Source organism: Myodes glareolus, chromosome X, assembly GCF_982192425.1.
Source record: "Myodes glareolus chromosome X, mMyoGla1.1, whole genome shotgun sequence".
Taxonomy (NCBI): Eukaryota; Metazoa; Chordata; class Mammalia; order Rodentia; family Cricetidae; genus Myodes; species Myodes glareolus.
In genome coordinates this window covers 21,789,944-21,805,660 of record NC_142053.1, presented here as the reverse complement: position 1 = coordinate 21,805,660, position 15,717 = coordinate 21,789,944, and the positions used below count along the sequence as shown (strand labels likewise).

Here is a 15,717-nt window from a genome sequence, read left to right as displayed (position 1 = left end):
GCTCTCTGGTCTGGGGGCCAGGGTCCTCCTGTCCTCCTGGGGGCGACCTGCACAGCAGATCACCACTAATAAAGGGCTTACAGAGGAAAGTTAGCAAATGACAGGAAGATTCCATCCCTATTCTGCTGAGCCTGAGCTGGACTCTGACAATCATTACTGGGCTGGTCTAAAGGACATCATTCTGAGCCTCTCATCACCATGGGCTGAGAATGGACGCTGCCCTTTCACAAAGCCTTGAAAGATTTGGTGGTGATGCCCTGCTTCCTCTGCAGAGTACAATGGAAAAGTGAGCCAAGAGTTAACCTTTTATTTTCTAGTGCCCATGCAAGTCCATCAAGTGTCTATAAAGAGGTCTAAATTGTATCGCCAGGGGGGAAAAAAAATGTTCCTTCTAGGTCTTGATAACAGGTCCGTAACCTCTGCACTGCACTGATAAGCCTTCCACAACTGGTCTCAGGCCTCACTGGCGGGGACACAAATGCTATGTGAGGCAGCAGGAGCTGATGACGACAGGAAAAGCACAACTCCTCGAAAAGAGGAGACTCGTGGCTCTGAAATATTCACGGCACGTGTTCTGCTCTGATCCTTGTTTGCCCATGCGCCTCAAGGGTGTGAGGTCTCCTGCTAAATTCTCTGTCACTGTCTGAATCTCAGTGCCTGCCAGCGAACAAGTAACTCAAGAGTGATGGAATCCTCAGTCTGGGTAACCCTTTCTAGGAAAAAAAAAAGGTTAAGATGTGTATACGGTCTCATACCCACCACAAGCGTTCTCCTGGGCAGTTCATTTGCAAAGAATGCCCATTTATGCCTCCATTCAACAGACACTAAGTGCCAGGCAATGTATTAAAAGACAGCGCGCACTAGGCAGTGAACAAAGAGGCCAAGTTCCTTACCCCAAGGCTGGACGTGAGAGTGCAGAAGAGAGTAGAGAAGGAGCGTGACAGAATGTGTGCTTGTGCTACGTGGGAGGAGAGGGGGTGTTTTCCTATTTTATATACAAATCAAGAAAAGCTTCTCCAGCGAAGCAATACGAGATCAAAGCCCTGAAACTTGTGAGGGGGTGAGCTATATTCTGGCTACAGGCTATTCTAGGCACCGAGAATAAGAAGTACAAAGTCTGGGGGTGGAAGCCTATGGTACATGACTTACCTAGCATGTTGGGGGGGGGCTAGGATGGGACATGCAAAGGTCCAACTATGCCTGAATGCTTGAGGAAGAGAAGACAGTGTGACCAGAGTGGACAGCCAAGGGTATCACAGAAAAACGGGAGACATGGAAGTGGGAACGGAAAAGGTCTGACGGGCAAATCCTAAAGCTCTGTTGTTCCCTATGAGTGGCATGGGAAGCCATGAGAATCTTTATTTTGACTGAACTTGATTTTGCTTTGTGTATGTACTGAATGATGGTGTGCATGCCATGGCGTGCAAGTGAAGTCAGAGGACCATATTCAAGAACTGGTGGACCTCTCCTTCCACCATGTTGTCCCAAGGATGGAACTCAAGGCATCAGGCTTGGTAAAAACATAAAATAAAATAAAATAAAATAAAATAAAATAAAATAAAATAAAATAAAAATAAATAAGAGCCCTGTTATCTGCAAGCCACTGTGTCCCACTTGAGTCTTTGTGCAGAAGTAATGTGGCTTGGGTTCCATGTGAGAAAATAGGATCGTACTGGCTGCTGTGGTGAAGGCTAGGACACTGGTGATAAGCCACTAATGAATCCAAGCAAACGGTGGTAGACACCAGGGTCAGCATGGCATTGTTTGAGTTTACAAGATGGCAGGTTTCCTAGATGACATCCAGAAAACATGGCCCAATGGTAAATACCACAAAAGACTAAGCGAAAACACATCCCAGCCGGGCTCTGAAATCTTTGTTCAGACCGTAAGAAAATGGAGGCAGACATTTCTGCTGGAAAGTTCTTTCTTTCTTCCTTTCTTTCTCCCCTGCACCTGAATATGAGAATGTGCTCTTGGAGTGTTGTTTAATGGTCAAATACCTGACCTCCCATGAGAACAGTCTCCTCCAAGGGCATCCAGGCCCAGTGGACCTGAAGCAGCAGAGCAAAGAGGGCAAAGACAGTACCAAACTGAGGCTAAACAAGGCCAAACAGTAACCACGTGGCAAGCGGGGGGAGAGGGAGCATTCATTGTAAATACACTGGTGAGAAGTGGTCATGCTTTGTTTTCCTGAAAGTCTTAGCACAGGGAAATATTCTAGAAGTAAAGTAATTTGATCATAGTAGATGGTAATTCCACTATAAACTGTAAAGAATGTGATGACTGTCTATTCTGGCAACACCGTTTAAAAAAAAAGACTTCAGGGAAGTGACTGCCAAGCAAAAAGACACTCCTGCTCAGAGTGGACCACTGCAAGTGGTAGCGACCAAGCGAGTACATGCTTCACACAGCTGTCTGCAAGGACAGGGAGCTTCTTTCTGCCTCTGTGCTGAACACCAGACTGAACACTCAATGGAGACAAATGTGTGAGAGAAGAGAAACAATAAGTACAGGAGGGAAAAAAAAAAAACTATGGCGGAGTGTCGTGCTTGCTGGGATGCTGACATCAAGGGCTTGGGGGAATGAAGGGAAGCTCCATAGTGCAAAAGCAACCACTTCACGCCTGGAGACACAAGCTGGGCAGCTGAGAATGAAAGCAGGCTCTAAGAGACGTGCGGAACAGACAGAAGGGGTCTTGAGTGGGGCTGAGCTGAAAAGAATGGCTGGGATGAAGGAGAGACAACGGCCCAGGGAAGAGGACAGAAATGAGCACCTGGGAGGCAGGAGCAAAGGTGGGAGCTTTGAAAAGCAGCACATCTGCAAGTCCAGCGAGTTACTGCTCGCTCTGGAACAGACAACCTGAGAGATCTCCCAGGATTAAAGCAAACCACTTGCAATGATGCGCTGTCTCGCCCCAGAGCAAACCAGAACAGGACCACATTCGAGATGGGGAGCAACAGAAAAGACATTTGGCTTTGCCCTGTTTCTTTCAGTAGCCAAGGTCTACGTAGCTGGTCATAAAGTAGACGGGGACCTTTTACACAGCAAAAAACGAATTTCGCACCACCAGGAGGCTAAGAAGTCTAAGGTGAAGGTGCTGGCATGTTCGGTGTCTGGTGAGGACCCACTTCCTAGTCCACACGTGGCAGGTTTCTCACTATTAATTCCGTGTAACACACGTTCAAGGGATCTCTCCAAGGTCTCTTGAAAAGGGACACTAACCCCATTCAAAAAGCCCCTCCTCCTGATACCATGAGCATGTGGAGTGTTAGCATAGCAGCATATGAAGCTGGGGGAAGAGAAAAACATCCAGACAAATGGGACAGGTTGAATAGAAATGTCAGTTCCTAGAATGAGGGCTGAGCTGAGCAATACAAAGCCTTTGCCTCATAATTACACACATGGCCTTGGGTTATCACCCTCAGAAGCACCAAAAAAACATCTATTCCTAAATAAATATAAAATTTTAACAATTCCTAAACCACAAAACATGTCTCAAGGACCTACAAGTGAGCCACCTGGTATAAAAAAAATTGAGCCTATGGGTCTGGTCTTCTCAGCTCAGGCCTAACAGGGCAAAGGGGGCTTTCTGTTTTAAAGGGTTAAAAGAAACTAGCATCTTTAACTTGCAACATTTCTTATCATTATACATTTACCTAAGTTTGGTAAATGTTTAAAAGAGAAACCAATATTCAAATATTTTATCCCTAACTGAGAGCCTGTTTTCTTGCCTCTCGTGACTTTAGGTCAGAATGTCAGTTTTCCAAACTGGGCACAGCAGGCAAGTCATCTAGCGTGGATGTCCTAGAGGGCTTAGAAGAGAAGTCAGAGAGGGACAAAATCATAAGCCAAACGCTCTCAAGTGAATAAGCCGCTAAATTAATAATATACAGTCTTTAACTTATTGTAGGGGTGGGGTGCTGGAGATGAACCCCAGGGCCTTGCAGTGCTGGCCAAGCACTCTGCGACTGAGCTGTCTGTATCCCCTGCTCTTTAACCTATTTCCTTTCTAACAGACAAACACAAAATGTGCCAGGCAAGGTGGTGTGCACACCTGGAATTGCAGCACTGGGGCCCTGGGACAGGAGAGTGGCAAGTTCAGGCCATCCTGAACTACAACAGAAACACCTGCTTGAGAGGGAAAGGGTGAGGGGAAGTGGGGAGAGAAAAAGAAGAAGATGGGGGAGGAAGGGAGACAAAGGAACGCACTGCTTCACTGGCTGATTTAGCACTGTTGGGACGCTGGGTATTCTTATTATTTTGTTTTGAGACAGGGTTTCTTTCTCTGTTTCCTTGGCTGTCCTAGAACTTGCTCCGTAGACCAGGCTGGCCTCAAAAGGTGTGCAGCCACCACTGCCGGGCTGACACTGGGTATTCTAAACAGGCAAAAGTCTAAAATTGAACTTCCCCTCCCAGGCCACTGCCTTGGGAGTTTTTCTTCACTTTCCCAGTATCTCCAGAGGAACTCTCTCAGATGTACTTTCGAAACTTTCATCTCGGAACGTGACAGACACAAAAGCTCATGTCTTGACATCCACTAGCTCCCTCAAGAGGAAAATGGGTGTTGGGGGGCTGGAAAGATGGCTTAGCAGTTAAGCTGAGCAGTTCAGAGTGCACACTGCTCTTGCAGGACAGGAGTTTGCTTCCCAGCGTCCAGGTCGGGTGGCTCATAGCCACCTGTGACTCCAGTTCCACGAGGGAACTGGCACCTCTGGCCTCTGCAAGCACCTACCCAATGTTCACAGGAACACACAGACACATAACTTCAAATAATAAAAGTAAACCTTAAAAACAAAAGTACCTCTGGTCTAGGCATTCACCCCATCCTAAACAGCATCAAAAGGCCCAGATCAGTTGTGTATACAGTGTTCAGCTTCTGGCCGCTCACCCCATTTCATCATACTAGGCACTGCACGTCAGACAGATGTCAAGTTTCCGGTTTCTCAAAAATCCCTTTCTGTGACACACTCTACCTCCCAGCCAACCCACTTGCAACAACTCTTCAGCTACAGGCTAGGAAAGCAGATAACCAAGTCCTTTATCTTCTCTGGAAACTCTATCTACCTAATCTAATTCAGATGTAACCCAAAAAGTTTGATTCCAGTTTTCCACCTCCTGGAATCCCCAGAGCCTAGCATTCTGCTCTTCTCAATGATTACTGATGAGAAAAGTTCTGAAGGCCTTTTCTCCAGGCAGAATACATGGGCTTTTTGACAGCTGTCGCCATCGCTTAGCTTTTTCACCACTTCCCACATTCCCAGCTGTGTTCTGGATGGTTGTGCCGGGGAGAAGCCCAGGGATTTGCTGTACTTCTATTTCTTGATAAGCTACATGAACAGAATAAACACATGGCAAAGAAAACATTAAAGTTGGGAATAAAGAGATTTGGGCTTCTTTTACCAATAAGGAGAAAGGGAAGAAATATCACCAAGCACACTGACGTTTAATCAATATATAACAAGAAGGCTGGATTCACCCTAATTCTCTCCAAAGTACTTTCAATGTCCCTACGTCTCTACTTGTAAAGAGTCGATGGTTGTGGTTTTGCTTGTACCTTAAATTACAAATATCTTTCCCCAGGTTTAACAGGCATTCCCTTAGCCCCAGATTTGTCCAAACTAAAGCAGCCATGCATAGCGTTGCAATGAAATCTTTACTTGAGCCAATTTCATTGTGAATCTCAGATTTACAGAAATTCAGAGACAGACTGGACCTCAGACATCATCAATGGCAGTGGTTTTCAACTGCAGATAACCATTTAGAAAATGTTAGTCTGGCAGTGGCCCACGCCTTTAATCCCAGCACATGGGAAACAGAGACAGGCAGATCTCTCTAAGTTCAAAGCCAACCTGGTCTACAGAGCAAGTTCCAGGGCATCCAGAGCTACACAGAGAGACCCTGTCTCGCCCCACTCCCTGCCAAAAAGAAAAAAAAAATGAAGAAAATGTACATTTATATATACATATTCTCTCCCTCCCTCCCTCTCTCTATCAGCTAGGCCTCTTGACACAGACCTGAAATTCCAGCTGCTACTGCTCAATAGTTCAAGGCCTGCTTCAGCTGCGGAGAGTTCAAGACCAGCCAGGGCAAATAAGTGAGACTCTGTCTCAAAACAAAAGGAAGGCTGAGGATATCAGTCAGGAGTAGAGCACTCAAGCTAGCACACCAGAGAGAGAGAGAGAGAGCAAAACTGCACAAGCCAGCCATGCCCGAGCTGCACTCACGGAAGATCTTGAGTAGTACCCAGGCATCAGGATGCTTTAAAATTTCCCAAGGGATGCTATGGTAGCAAGAGAGCTGACAACCGCTAATCTAACTCAGCATTCAAATTTCACATTCTAATACCACCACACCCCACTCCTTTTCAAAGAAAGAAAAATCTCATCGAAAGTATCAGACAACAAATCTGTCACAGAATTCGGCTAGAACTTCTTGTTCTAAGAAAGCAGGTCCTCTTCATGTACTTCTCCTAGGGCACTAGACTTCCTTTGTCTCCCTCAATTAATTTTCCATCTTTAATAAACCACCATCCCCACCTACCCCAAAGTAAACAGACTTTGTAAGTATTCTTGACCCCACTATCCCATTGCATAGCTTTTTGGAGCCTAAATTATGTACGTCTGTTTCCCTGTGTCCACATGCGTTTACTGACTGATGGATTAAATGCTTGACTGGTTAATACTGAGGATGGAACCCAGAGCCCCGTGCACGCCAAGCACATCTCCTGTCACTGAACTACACATCCACGCCTCAGATGTTTTTTTTTTTCCTGGCAAGGATCTCTGAGTGATTAATCAGACATGATATCCCTTTAAAGAAACCACACTGCCTTTCCTCTGGAAAGTAGGACTCCACCTACCCTCTTCACCATCATGGTAACATGGAGGAATTTTTCAATCTACCTCACAAGATTTGCCTTCAATTACCTTCTGTCCCACTTAGTTTCTAGTTTGTACCTGCCTCACCACACCTGTGGGCTTCCGACCTAGACTATGTTGTGAGAGATGTTTTCCTCTGAAGCAGCTTCTTTTCACTCTGCCAGTTAATCATGCTGGGCACAGGCGTGCGCACGCACTTGCTCTCTCTCTCTCTCTCTCTCTCTCTCTCTCTCTCCTCTCTCTCTCCTCTCTCCCCCGAAGCAGCTGGTCTTTTTGATGTCTGGCACACATTTATCTGGGCTTCCAATAAGATGTTTTTACATAGTTTCCAGGCTTCCTGGAGGTTGCTGACTTTTTTTTTTTTTAACTCGTCCATTCAATTTTTTTCCCTAATTTCGAACATTTGTTAGAGTTCCTTTTTCAAAAGTCAAATACCTGGTTGATGGATCTCTTTGATTTTTTTTCCTCTCCCACCAGATTGCAAAATTAAATGCATCAGAACTTAAATATAATATTTCCAATTACCTCCAGGATGGAGTCACTTCATGAATTTTCTGCACTTTCATGTTCTCTCTAGTAAGCAACAGATGTTTAACCAAGTACAACTGGAAATGTTAGCTCTTACCTGTTCACATTTTATTTGTAGAAAATATTCAGATACTTACGTCTGTGTCATTTGTTATACGTGAAGACAAAACTTAAGGGATTTTTGTTTAGTTTTTTGTAAAATAAATAAATAAATAACTCGTCTACACTGAGCAAGCTTGATACTCCGGACCTTACATTTTAATGTACTCTTCCAAAAGTGCAGAATCTTAACCACCTCCATTGTCCGTTCCTTAAAGTGTTATCTCAAGACATGAAGTAAAACAGAATTCTGAATAGTTCCTAAAATTTTGTATAACGGGGCCTTGGTGAAATGTCTCACCGAATATAGGTGCCTACCTGACCATGTGAGTTCAGTCCTGGGATCCCAATGGAGTTAGAAGAGGACCAAGACTCCCAAGCTGTCCTGACATTCACAGGCACACATGGCAGGCATCCCAACACCGACTCCCTGTCACTGCCACATATACACAAACACATGCGAAAAAAATAACAGCCTCGAAATGCGCACTCATTAAATAATAGCATTTACTACTTCAAAGCATAAAAAACGCTCTCCCGACTCCTTCCTTCAACAGATCATGGAAATTTACTCAATTTTTCCCACTTTTAAGTGTTTTGGTCCAAGATTCCTGGGAGTCCAACAGACCAATGGGATCGTTATATAGCATGGAGGTATAATGCCATTACATCACTGGTGCCATAGACCCATATGCATGAGCTCCTCACTGTACCATACTCATTTCTGGTAGGCAGAGGATTCTAGATGGAGTTGAGGCATCTGCCTGTGAGCGGCTTCTGGCTGAGGAGAGAAGATGCATACGTGGCTGTTAGCAGTTTACCAGAGCACAAAGCAGTTCTGCGCAAAGTTCTGGTCCCAACAGAGGCTTAGGAGGAAGAGTATACAGAACCCTGGACAGTTCAGCGGAGGCTTAATGAAAACAGGGTGATTTAAGATACCTGAAGCCACCAAAGCTCAATGCAGAAGGATGACTCCATTCAAAGCAGCTGACAACAGTAAGATCAGAATGGGAAGATGAGTGGCAGCTAGACCAGATAACCTTTTAAATAGCCTTCTAATAGATCTTCCCACCTTTATCTCTTGCCTCATCGACTCTTAACTCCAAAGTGGTGCTAATTATCTTTCTAAAACAACTTTAAGCCATGCCATTTTCCTCCCTAGGAACTCTCACTGCTCCCCATGATCCAGAAAATAGCGTTTATCCCTTCTACTATGCACTCTATATACTGTCTGTATCTGGGTTTGACCATTTTGCCTGTTGATGTGACTGGCTCCTCTCTACCACAGTGTGAGGGCAATGCTACCGATCTCACATATCTAAAACCCCCAGGGGACTAGAGAACGTACCTTCCTGTCATATCGCCTACTCACAAAGTAAATATATTAATCTAGGTCAAAGATGACCTGAGTTCAAATCCCACCTCTGCCACTATCTGTAGAACTCTGAAAAATCTTTTTTTTTAAATTTTAATCATTTTATTTACTTAATTTACTTTTCTGTGTTTTGCCTGCATGTCTGTGTACTATGTGCACGCCTGGTGTCTCAGCGGCCAGAAGAGGGCATCAGATCCCCTGGGACTAGAGCTGCAGATGGTAGTAAGCCCCTATGTGGGTGCTTGAAATGGAACCCAGGTCATCTGCAGGAGCAACCAGTGCCCTTAACTGTTGAACTATCAATCTCTCCAGCCCCGTGAATGTATTTCCTAAGCCCTTCCGATCTCAGTTTCTATGAGTAAATTAGAGGTGATAATTTTGGCTGCATGATAATTGTGGCCTTTAAATGAGACAAAGTCCTTAGCACAAAACTGAGCCAAGAAAAGTACACACTAGCTATTATAAGGCCAAAATGCATCTTTATGAGGATATGTAGAAACAAAACTTGTGCTACCTAAAACAGTTAAACTGGGGAGCCAGAGAAAGACACTCTGAACTGACTCAGATTAACACTGATGTTCAAAACACAGAAAACTCCCTTTTTCCTTCTTCAATCTAGTCTCCAGCTAATCCTGAAATTGCGTGCAACCTGATGCGAATCAAACCAAAAAGGAAAATAGTAATTATGCTGAATCCAATATTTTATATTTATACATTCGAGAAGAGATTCAACTGCATAAGCCAGAACTGCTACTAAGTTCCTTTATGAGCACATCCGGAAGACAGTCGCTGTAATACTGAAGAGACGGGCCCTGAACCTCACTAGGACCCTCTCAAATGAGACACCGAGAGCCAAATTGGCAATGCCAACAAATTAAGAAATCATAAAATCAGTAAGAAAATTCAACCCAAGCCAAGCATGGTGGCACGCACCTTTAACCCCAGCACTTGGGAGGCAGAGGCAGGCAGATCTCTGTGCATTCAGGGCCAACCTGGCCTACACAGTGAGTTCCAGAACAGCCAGGGCTACTTCGTGAAACCCTGTTTCGAAACAAAACAAAAAAATCCAAGCCAGCAGGAAGAGGGAAACACAAACCTTGAAAACTTATCTTGTCTGATTTACAATAAAATCTCAATAACTCTCTCCTTCTCTTCCCCACTCTGTCCCAACAAAGCATCCCAGGATCCTTTAAGACACACATTTTCAAGTGTAGATACATGCTTACAGGTGCGTTGCTCATGAAGATAAATGAACAAGAAACCAAGGCTCCAAGGTCACAGTGACCAGCACAAATTTCTCACTGGAATCATTCTATGTCACTGTGAAGAGGGACCTTTTCCAAGTCCAACAGTATCTTCTGACCAAATGCCACACTCTTTACAATTCCAGCAGGCTCTTAGTAAAATGCTAGTTACTGCATATCCTGATGAGAACAGTTAGAATTCTAGATAGTATATTATTTTATACTAACAAACTATCATTACCCATTTAATACTCTAGTCCCAATCTTTTCTCCTTGTTTGCGGTTTTTCTCTATTTTAGTGCTGGGAGTTGAACCTAGGGCCTGGAACATGCTAAGCACATGCTTTACCACTGAGATACCCCAAGCCCACATTTCTCGTCTCATTCACATGGTACTTATCGCATTTCTTAGTGCATTCGAAGTATGTGTGAATGGCTTATATCCCTACTACCAGACAAGGTGGTGTGTGTGGGTGTGGGTGTGGGTGTGTTTGTACGGGGTGAATCTCCTGTCCTTCTTGTTGTCTCTGCAATACTAAGCACAGAATACTTCGCATAGTAGGCACTACGGAAAGATATGGCCAATAAAAGCTATTACAGATGCTTTTTTCTCATAGCATCTGGACTGGCCCTTATATGAAAAGTACTGGAGTCAAGCACATGGGCAATGCAGAACCTCACTTGAAAACCCTGGCAGTAAGTATGGTGTACTTTTATTCTCTAACACCCTTGAAAACACATCAAGATCAGATAGATTATCCTGAGTTCAATTCCCAGCAACCACATGGTGGCTCACAGCCATCTGTAATGAGGTCTGATGCCAATACTATATACTAAATAAGTAAGTAAATAAATAAAAAAAATCTTTAAAAAATCAGATCAGGGGTGGAGAGATGGCTCAGAGGTTAAGAGCGAGCACTGGCTGCTCTTCCAGAGGTCCTGAGTTCAGTTCCCAGCAACCACATGGTGGCTCCCAACCATCTATGATGAAAAAAAATCAGATCATCCCAACTATGATCTGTTACTGAGAGTCCTTCAGGATGTGGCTTCTTCTCAAAGTCTATTCAGAACTCCAGAAGGCTAAATTCAAGGCTATCAAGAATAAAACTTCAAGAAAAGGGATAGACCCTTCTTTCCAAATAAAATAAAACTTTAAACTTGGATTAGCCCAGGGCTCAATGAACTGGTCACCTAGACACTGCAACACTTTGCCTAGAAAACCATCTCTGGCTTTGAAGAAAATAGATACTTCTCCCAAATAAGGCACTTGGCATCTAATTCATTTGGACCTAGGCTGAAACCAAGTCTTTACATTGACTTCCCCACAACTGCCTCCCCAAATGGCCAAAATTCTCTGGGGATAGTCCACACAAGATGAGGCTAACGTGTGCAACTGGAGGGGCCAGGGTAATAGTAAAGACTACCCCATTTCTGTATCACCCGTAATGGTAAAGACTACCCCATTTCTGTATCACCCGTAATGGTAAAGACTACCCCATTTCTGTATCACCCGTAATGGTAAAGACTACCCCATTTCTGTATCACCCGTAATGGTAAAGACTACCCCATTTCTGTATCACCCGTAATGGTAAAGACTACCCCATTTCTGTATCACCCGTAATGGTAAAGACTACCCCATTTCTGTATCACCCGTAATGGTAAAGACTACCCCATTTCTGTATCACCCGTAATGGTAAAGACTACCCCATTTCTGTATCACCCGTAATGGTAAAGACTACCCCATTTCTGTATCACCCGTAATGGTAAAGACTACCCCATTTCTGTATCACCCGTAATGGTAAAGACTACCCCATTTCTGTATCACCCGTAATGGTAAAGACTACCCCATTTCTGTATCACCCGTAATGGTAAAGACTACCCCATTTCTGTATCACCCATAATGGTAAAGACTACCCCATTTCTGTATCACCCATAATGGTAAAGACTACCCCATTTCTGTATCACCCGTCTAAAGGTATTTGCTTGGGTCTGTCTGTGCTGTGACAGTGTCCTAGACTCAAATGAATGCCTCTAACACTCCACATTTTTGAGCCATTCAGTCATGCATTTTTGTTATTGTTGAAAGTGGTGCGAAATTGCACTGCATGAGCTAAAGTCCTTGGTGGTCTTCCAAGGATTCCAGCTAAAAAGGCACTTCCTTTGTTCCCCAGGAGAATGCGGTCCAGTAGGTCATTCAAAAGGGGAAATAAAAGCAGCAGCCCTGGGAGGGAGATGAAGGACAAGACAAAAAGAATAAAATGTTTTGGGTGTGAGCACATTAGCTTCCATTTCCTGCCACAGGTCACTAGTAACTCCTCTATCTTTTTTGAGGGGAGGGCGGGGGTCCAGATAGACATTTATGCAAAAATGTACCTCAGGTGTTTTCCAGGGCTGACGACAATCCATGGGAACACTTAAGTGTCCCTGAACACCTTCCCAGCTTCCTTTCCCGTTAGATGCTAGCTGGGGAAGATGCCCTGACATCTCCTGAGACTGCACACCCCAAACCTGAAGAAACGGGAGAGGGGAGCGATTGGGTTGTCCACTCCCGAAATGCTTCCAGTCCATCTCAAAGACACATGTTCTCTGCACGACCAGATGGAGACTTGTCCCTTTCCCAGTAAGGGCATGGCTGCATGCCTCCCTTCAGAACGTGGGAATGACAAGTGTAATCTTCACGGCAATCATCTCTGAAGCACCCAGGCCCAAACTGGGCAAGGCACAAAGACCCCAGGTCTGACCTGCAGAGCCCCCAAGCTTCGGCGACTGCTGGTTCAGTTCTGTTACTGGCAGGCCAGGAGGAAGAGGGAAAAGAAAGGGGGCTTTTCAGAGCGCTACAACCAATAAAATCAGGAGGCTGGGAGGACATACTTGAGCTCCCCAAAAGACAGGCGGCTGAAGGGCAAACAACCTTTCATCAGTACTGTGTGAGTTACTTGACAACTGTAAAGGTGCAGGGGCCGCCTGGGCTACTTCCAACAATTTCCTCAGTTCTATTTCCAGACGGAGGCCGGTTACACTCTCAAAGTGCCCAGCAACTTCCCTCAATTACTTTTGTAATTTATATGTAATTGATGACTGCACTTAATCTCCAAGGTTATTAATAGCCCTTCCAAAAGATGAGCGCCGCGCCCCCCAAGTCTTCCTAAGCCTTTGGAAGTGCCTGGTTAAAATTACAGTATTTCCTTTGCTGGATGCTGGCCCCCTGCCTGCCCCACCCGGGCAACCAGTACAGCGAGGCAAAGGCGCACTCTGCACACTTCCATGAAAGGTTTGGAATGGAGGTTTGGCCTTCGGGGCTCGAATCTCTAACTCCTCCGTTAGGTTAAGCTGGCCAAGAGCCAGTAAGGTTCATGGCTCTTTCTGAGCCCCAAGGGTGAACAAGCTACCTGTGCCGCTCCGGGCGCCAACCCGCAGGGCTGAGCGCAACAGTTGGCAGCTGCGAAAATCTAGTACAACAGGGAAGGAGGACTCGCCCAGGCACTGCCACCGGCGGGCCTCGAGACCTCCCGACCAGGAGAAGAGGGAGTGAGTACCCGGGGTGCTGCCTCCCCAGAGCTCCAGGAGGGCTTCCCCAAATACCCCACGCTCTCCCCCCCCCCCCTTGTGCTGAAATCCGGTGAACTTTTTCAGAGGCAAAGCCATCTTCATTTGCATAACCATCTCCAAACTGAGATTCAGGTTTCCTGTAATCAGTCCTTTCAAAGGTCTGTAATTGAAAGTGCAATTAACCCTTAAAATGAGGTGAGAAAAGAGAAATGGGAGGGAAATACCCTTCTTATCCAACACCTTCCGGAAAGCTGGAGACTTCCCAAAAGTCAGGATTTGGAAGAGTGGGGAGTAAAGGAGGGCGTTCGCTTTTTAAAGGTGACTTCTAAAGCCCTTGCAGGTCCTAAAACTAATCCGTGTCAGCAGTGGAAGAGAGGCGGAGAGAGGGGTTTTAGGAGAACGTCAATGAACCACTCATTCAAGTCGCACGTTTTTGCACCCCAAGGAATCTGCAAACTCCGAGAGGTTCTCCCACCCCGCCCCCACTCGGCCTCGTCGTCACCCACACAACAAAGCGGGGAACCCAGTAAGGAATTCAACCCGGAAAAGGCAAGAGAGCCCATGCCACGCACTCTGAGGGCCAGAGTCCTTAGTGTCTTCCCGAGACCGAAAAGACTTGGGGGGGGGGGGGCGCAGAACACCGGAGTGGCACTGCACAAACCGGCGGCGCCCCTCCACTCGCGGTGCCGGCTCCGCGCCGGAGCTGGCTCCCGCCTGCCGGTTTCACCCTCTCGGCTACCTGGTGTGGCGTGGGGGCCGCCCCTTTCCCGGGGTGCCCACCGCTCGAAAATGGGGGAGGATTCCCACCTACCGTTGATCTCATAGAGGGGGGCATCGTTCTTGTTGAAGCCTTTGGACACGTAAAGACGTCGCACTTCCGAGCAACTTTTCGACTTGAGCTCCGCAGCCAGCAGCGAGGCAGTGAGCGCGGCCAGGGTGCAGAGAAGCGCGAGCAAGCCTAACCGTGCCATGGTGCGGACCCGGGCAGACGCGCTCCCACCTTTGGGGAACAGAATGAGACCGGATGGAAAGCGGGGTTGCGGAGCGGGCGGAGAAGCGCGGAGTCAAGGACTCACGAGTGGAGCGAGGACCGAGGAGTTGCAGTTGGTAGCAAAGAAGGAGGAGGAGGAGGGCAAGAGGAGGAGACGCGGGCGAAAAGTGGAGCTGGGCCTCGCGTCAGGCAACGGTCCCCGGTGCCAGGCGCCCGGCCGGGGTGGAGTACAGGGAAAAAGGCGTGGAATGGGCGCAGGACCCAAGGGAAATAGGGAGAGGATCGGTGACCTCGGGGCTCCGAAGGCTAGAGATCCCGGGCCAGTTGGCTAGGGGCGGAGGGGCTCAGGAAAGGAAGGGAAGGTGGCAGGCGTCGCAGGAGAGCAGAGTGTGGGCGGCGTCGGCGGGTGATCGCTGGCGCGGCGCTCCGGCTACCCGGCGCGGCTCCGCTCACTGCCCTCGGCCGCACAGTTGTGCCCTTCTCAGCTCTGCGGCTGATTGACTGGCCCGGCTCGCGCAGCGAGGCTCCGCAAACTTGGCCAAGCGGGGCGGCCCTAGGGAGGGAGGGGGCGGGTACGGGGGGGGGAGCCCGAGACAGGCGGGAGCACGCAGGGCCGGGCCGGGAGAAAACCTGGAAGCTGGGTTGGATCCGGAGCGGGCCAAATCCACTTCCTAGGGGGCCCGCACGGGGCGCCCGGCACTCCCTCTCGCGACACGCCCTGCTGGACTCCTCCCTCCTGCCCTCCTCCTCAAGAGGCGGAGAACCTGTCCCTCCCCCGCTCCCCCTCCCCGCCTGGAGAGGAAAGGCCAGTTTCTTCCCGTTTAAGGGCCCAAGTCCCAGGGATCCTGGTGGCCTGGGTCTTGGAGCCTTCAGCCCCTGACGGAGCCACAAGCCTTTCCCCACAGCCACCTGTCCCCGCGGGCCAAAGCAGCACACTTCAGCCCCAATACCTGACTTACTGCTGCCACCCGGTATCCAGGGCCTCTCCTAACCAGTGCCTGGGCGAGGAAGGCACCCACTCACGTTACTAGCATTGTTTTGCTCCAAACAGCGG

At 47.3% G+C, this 15,717-nt stretch overlaps 1 protein-coding gene across 1 annotated transcript in view; it reads right to left on the bottom strand.

The window, feature by feature from the left end:
- Gpc4 (glypican 4) overlaps positions 1 to 15,168 on the bottom strand; it is a 113,541-nt gene extending 98,373 nt beyond the window's left edge. The window contains exon 1 of the mRNA XM_048450334.3: positions 14,484 to 15,168. Coding sequence (XP_048306291.1) covers positions 14,484 to 14,643 — 160 coding nt within the window. The 5' untranslated portion in view covers positions 14,644 to 15,168. The remainder of the gene's footprint in view (positions 1 to 14,483) is intronic.
- Between the last annotated feature and the right edge of the window lie 549 nt (positions 15,169 to 15,717).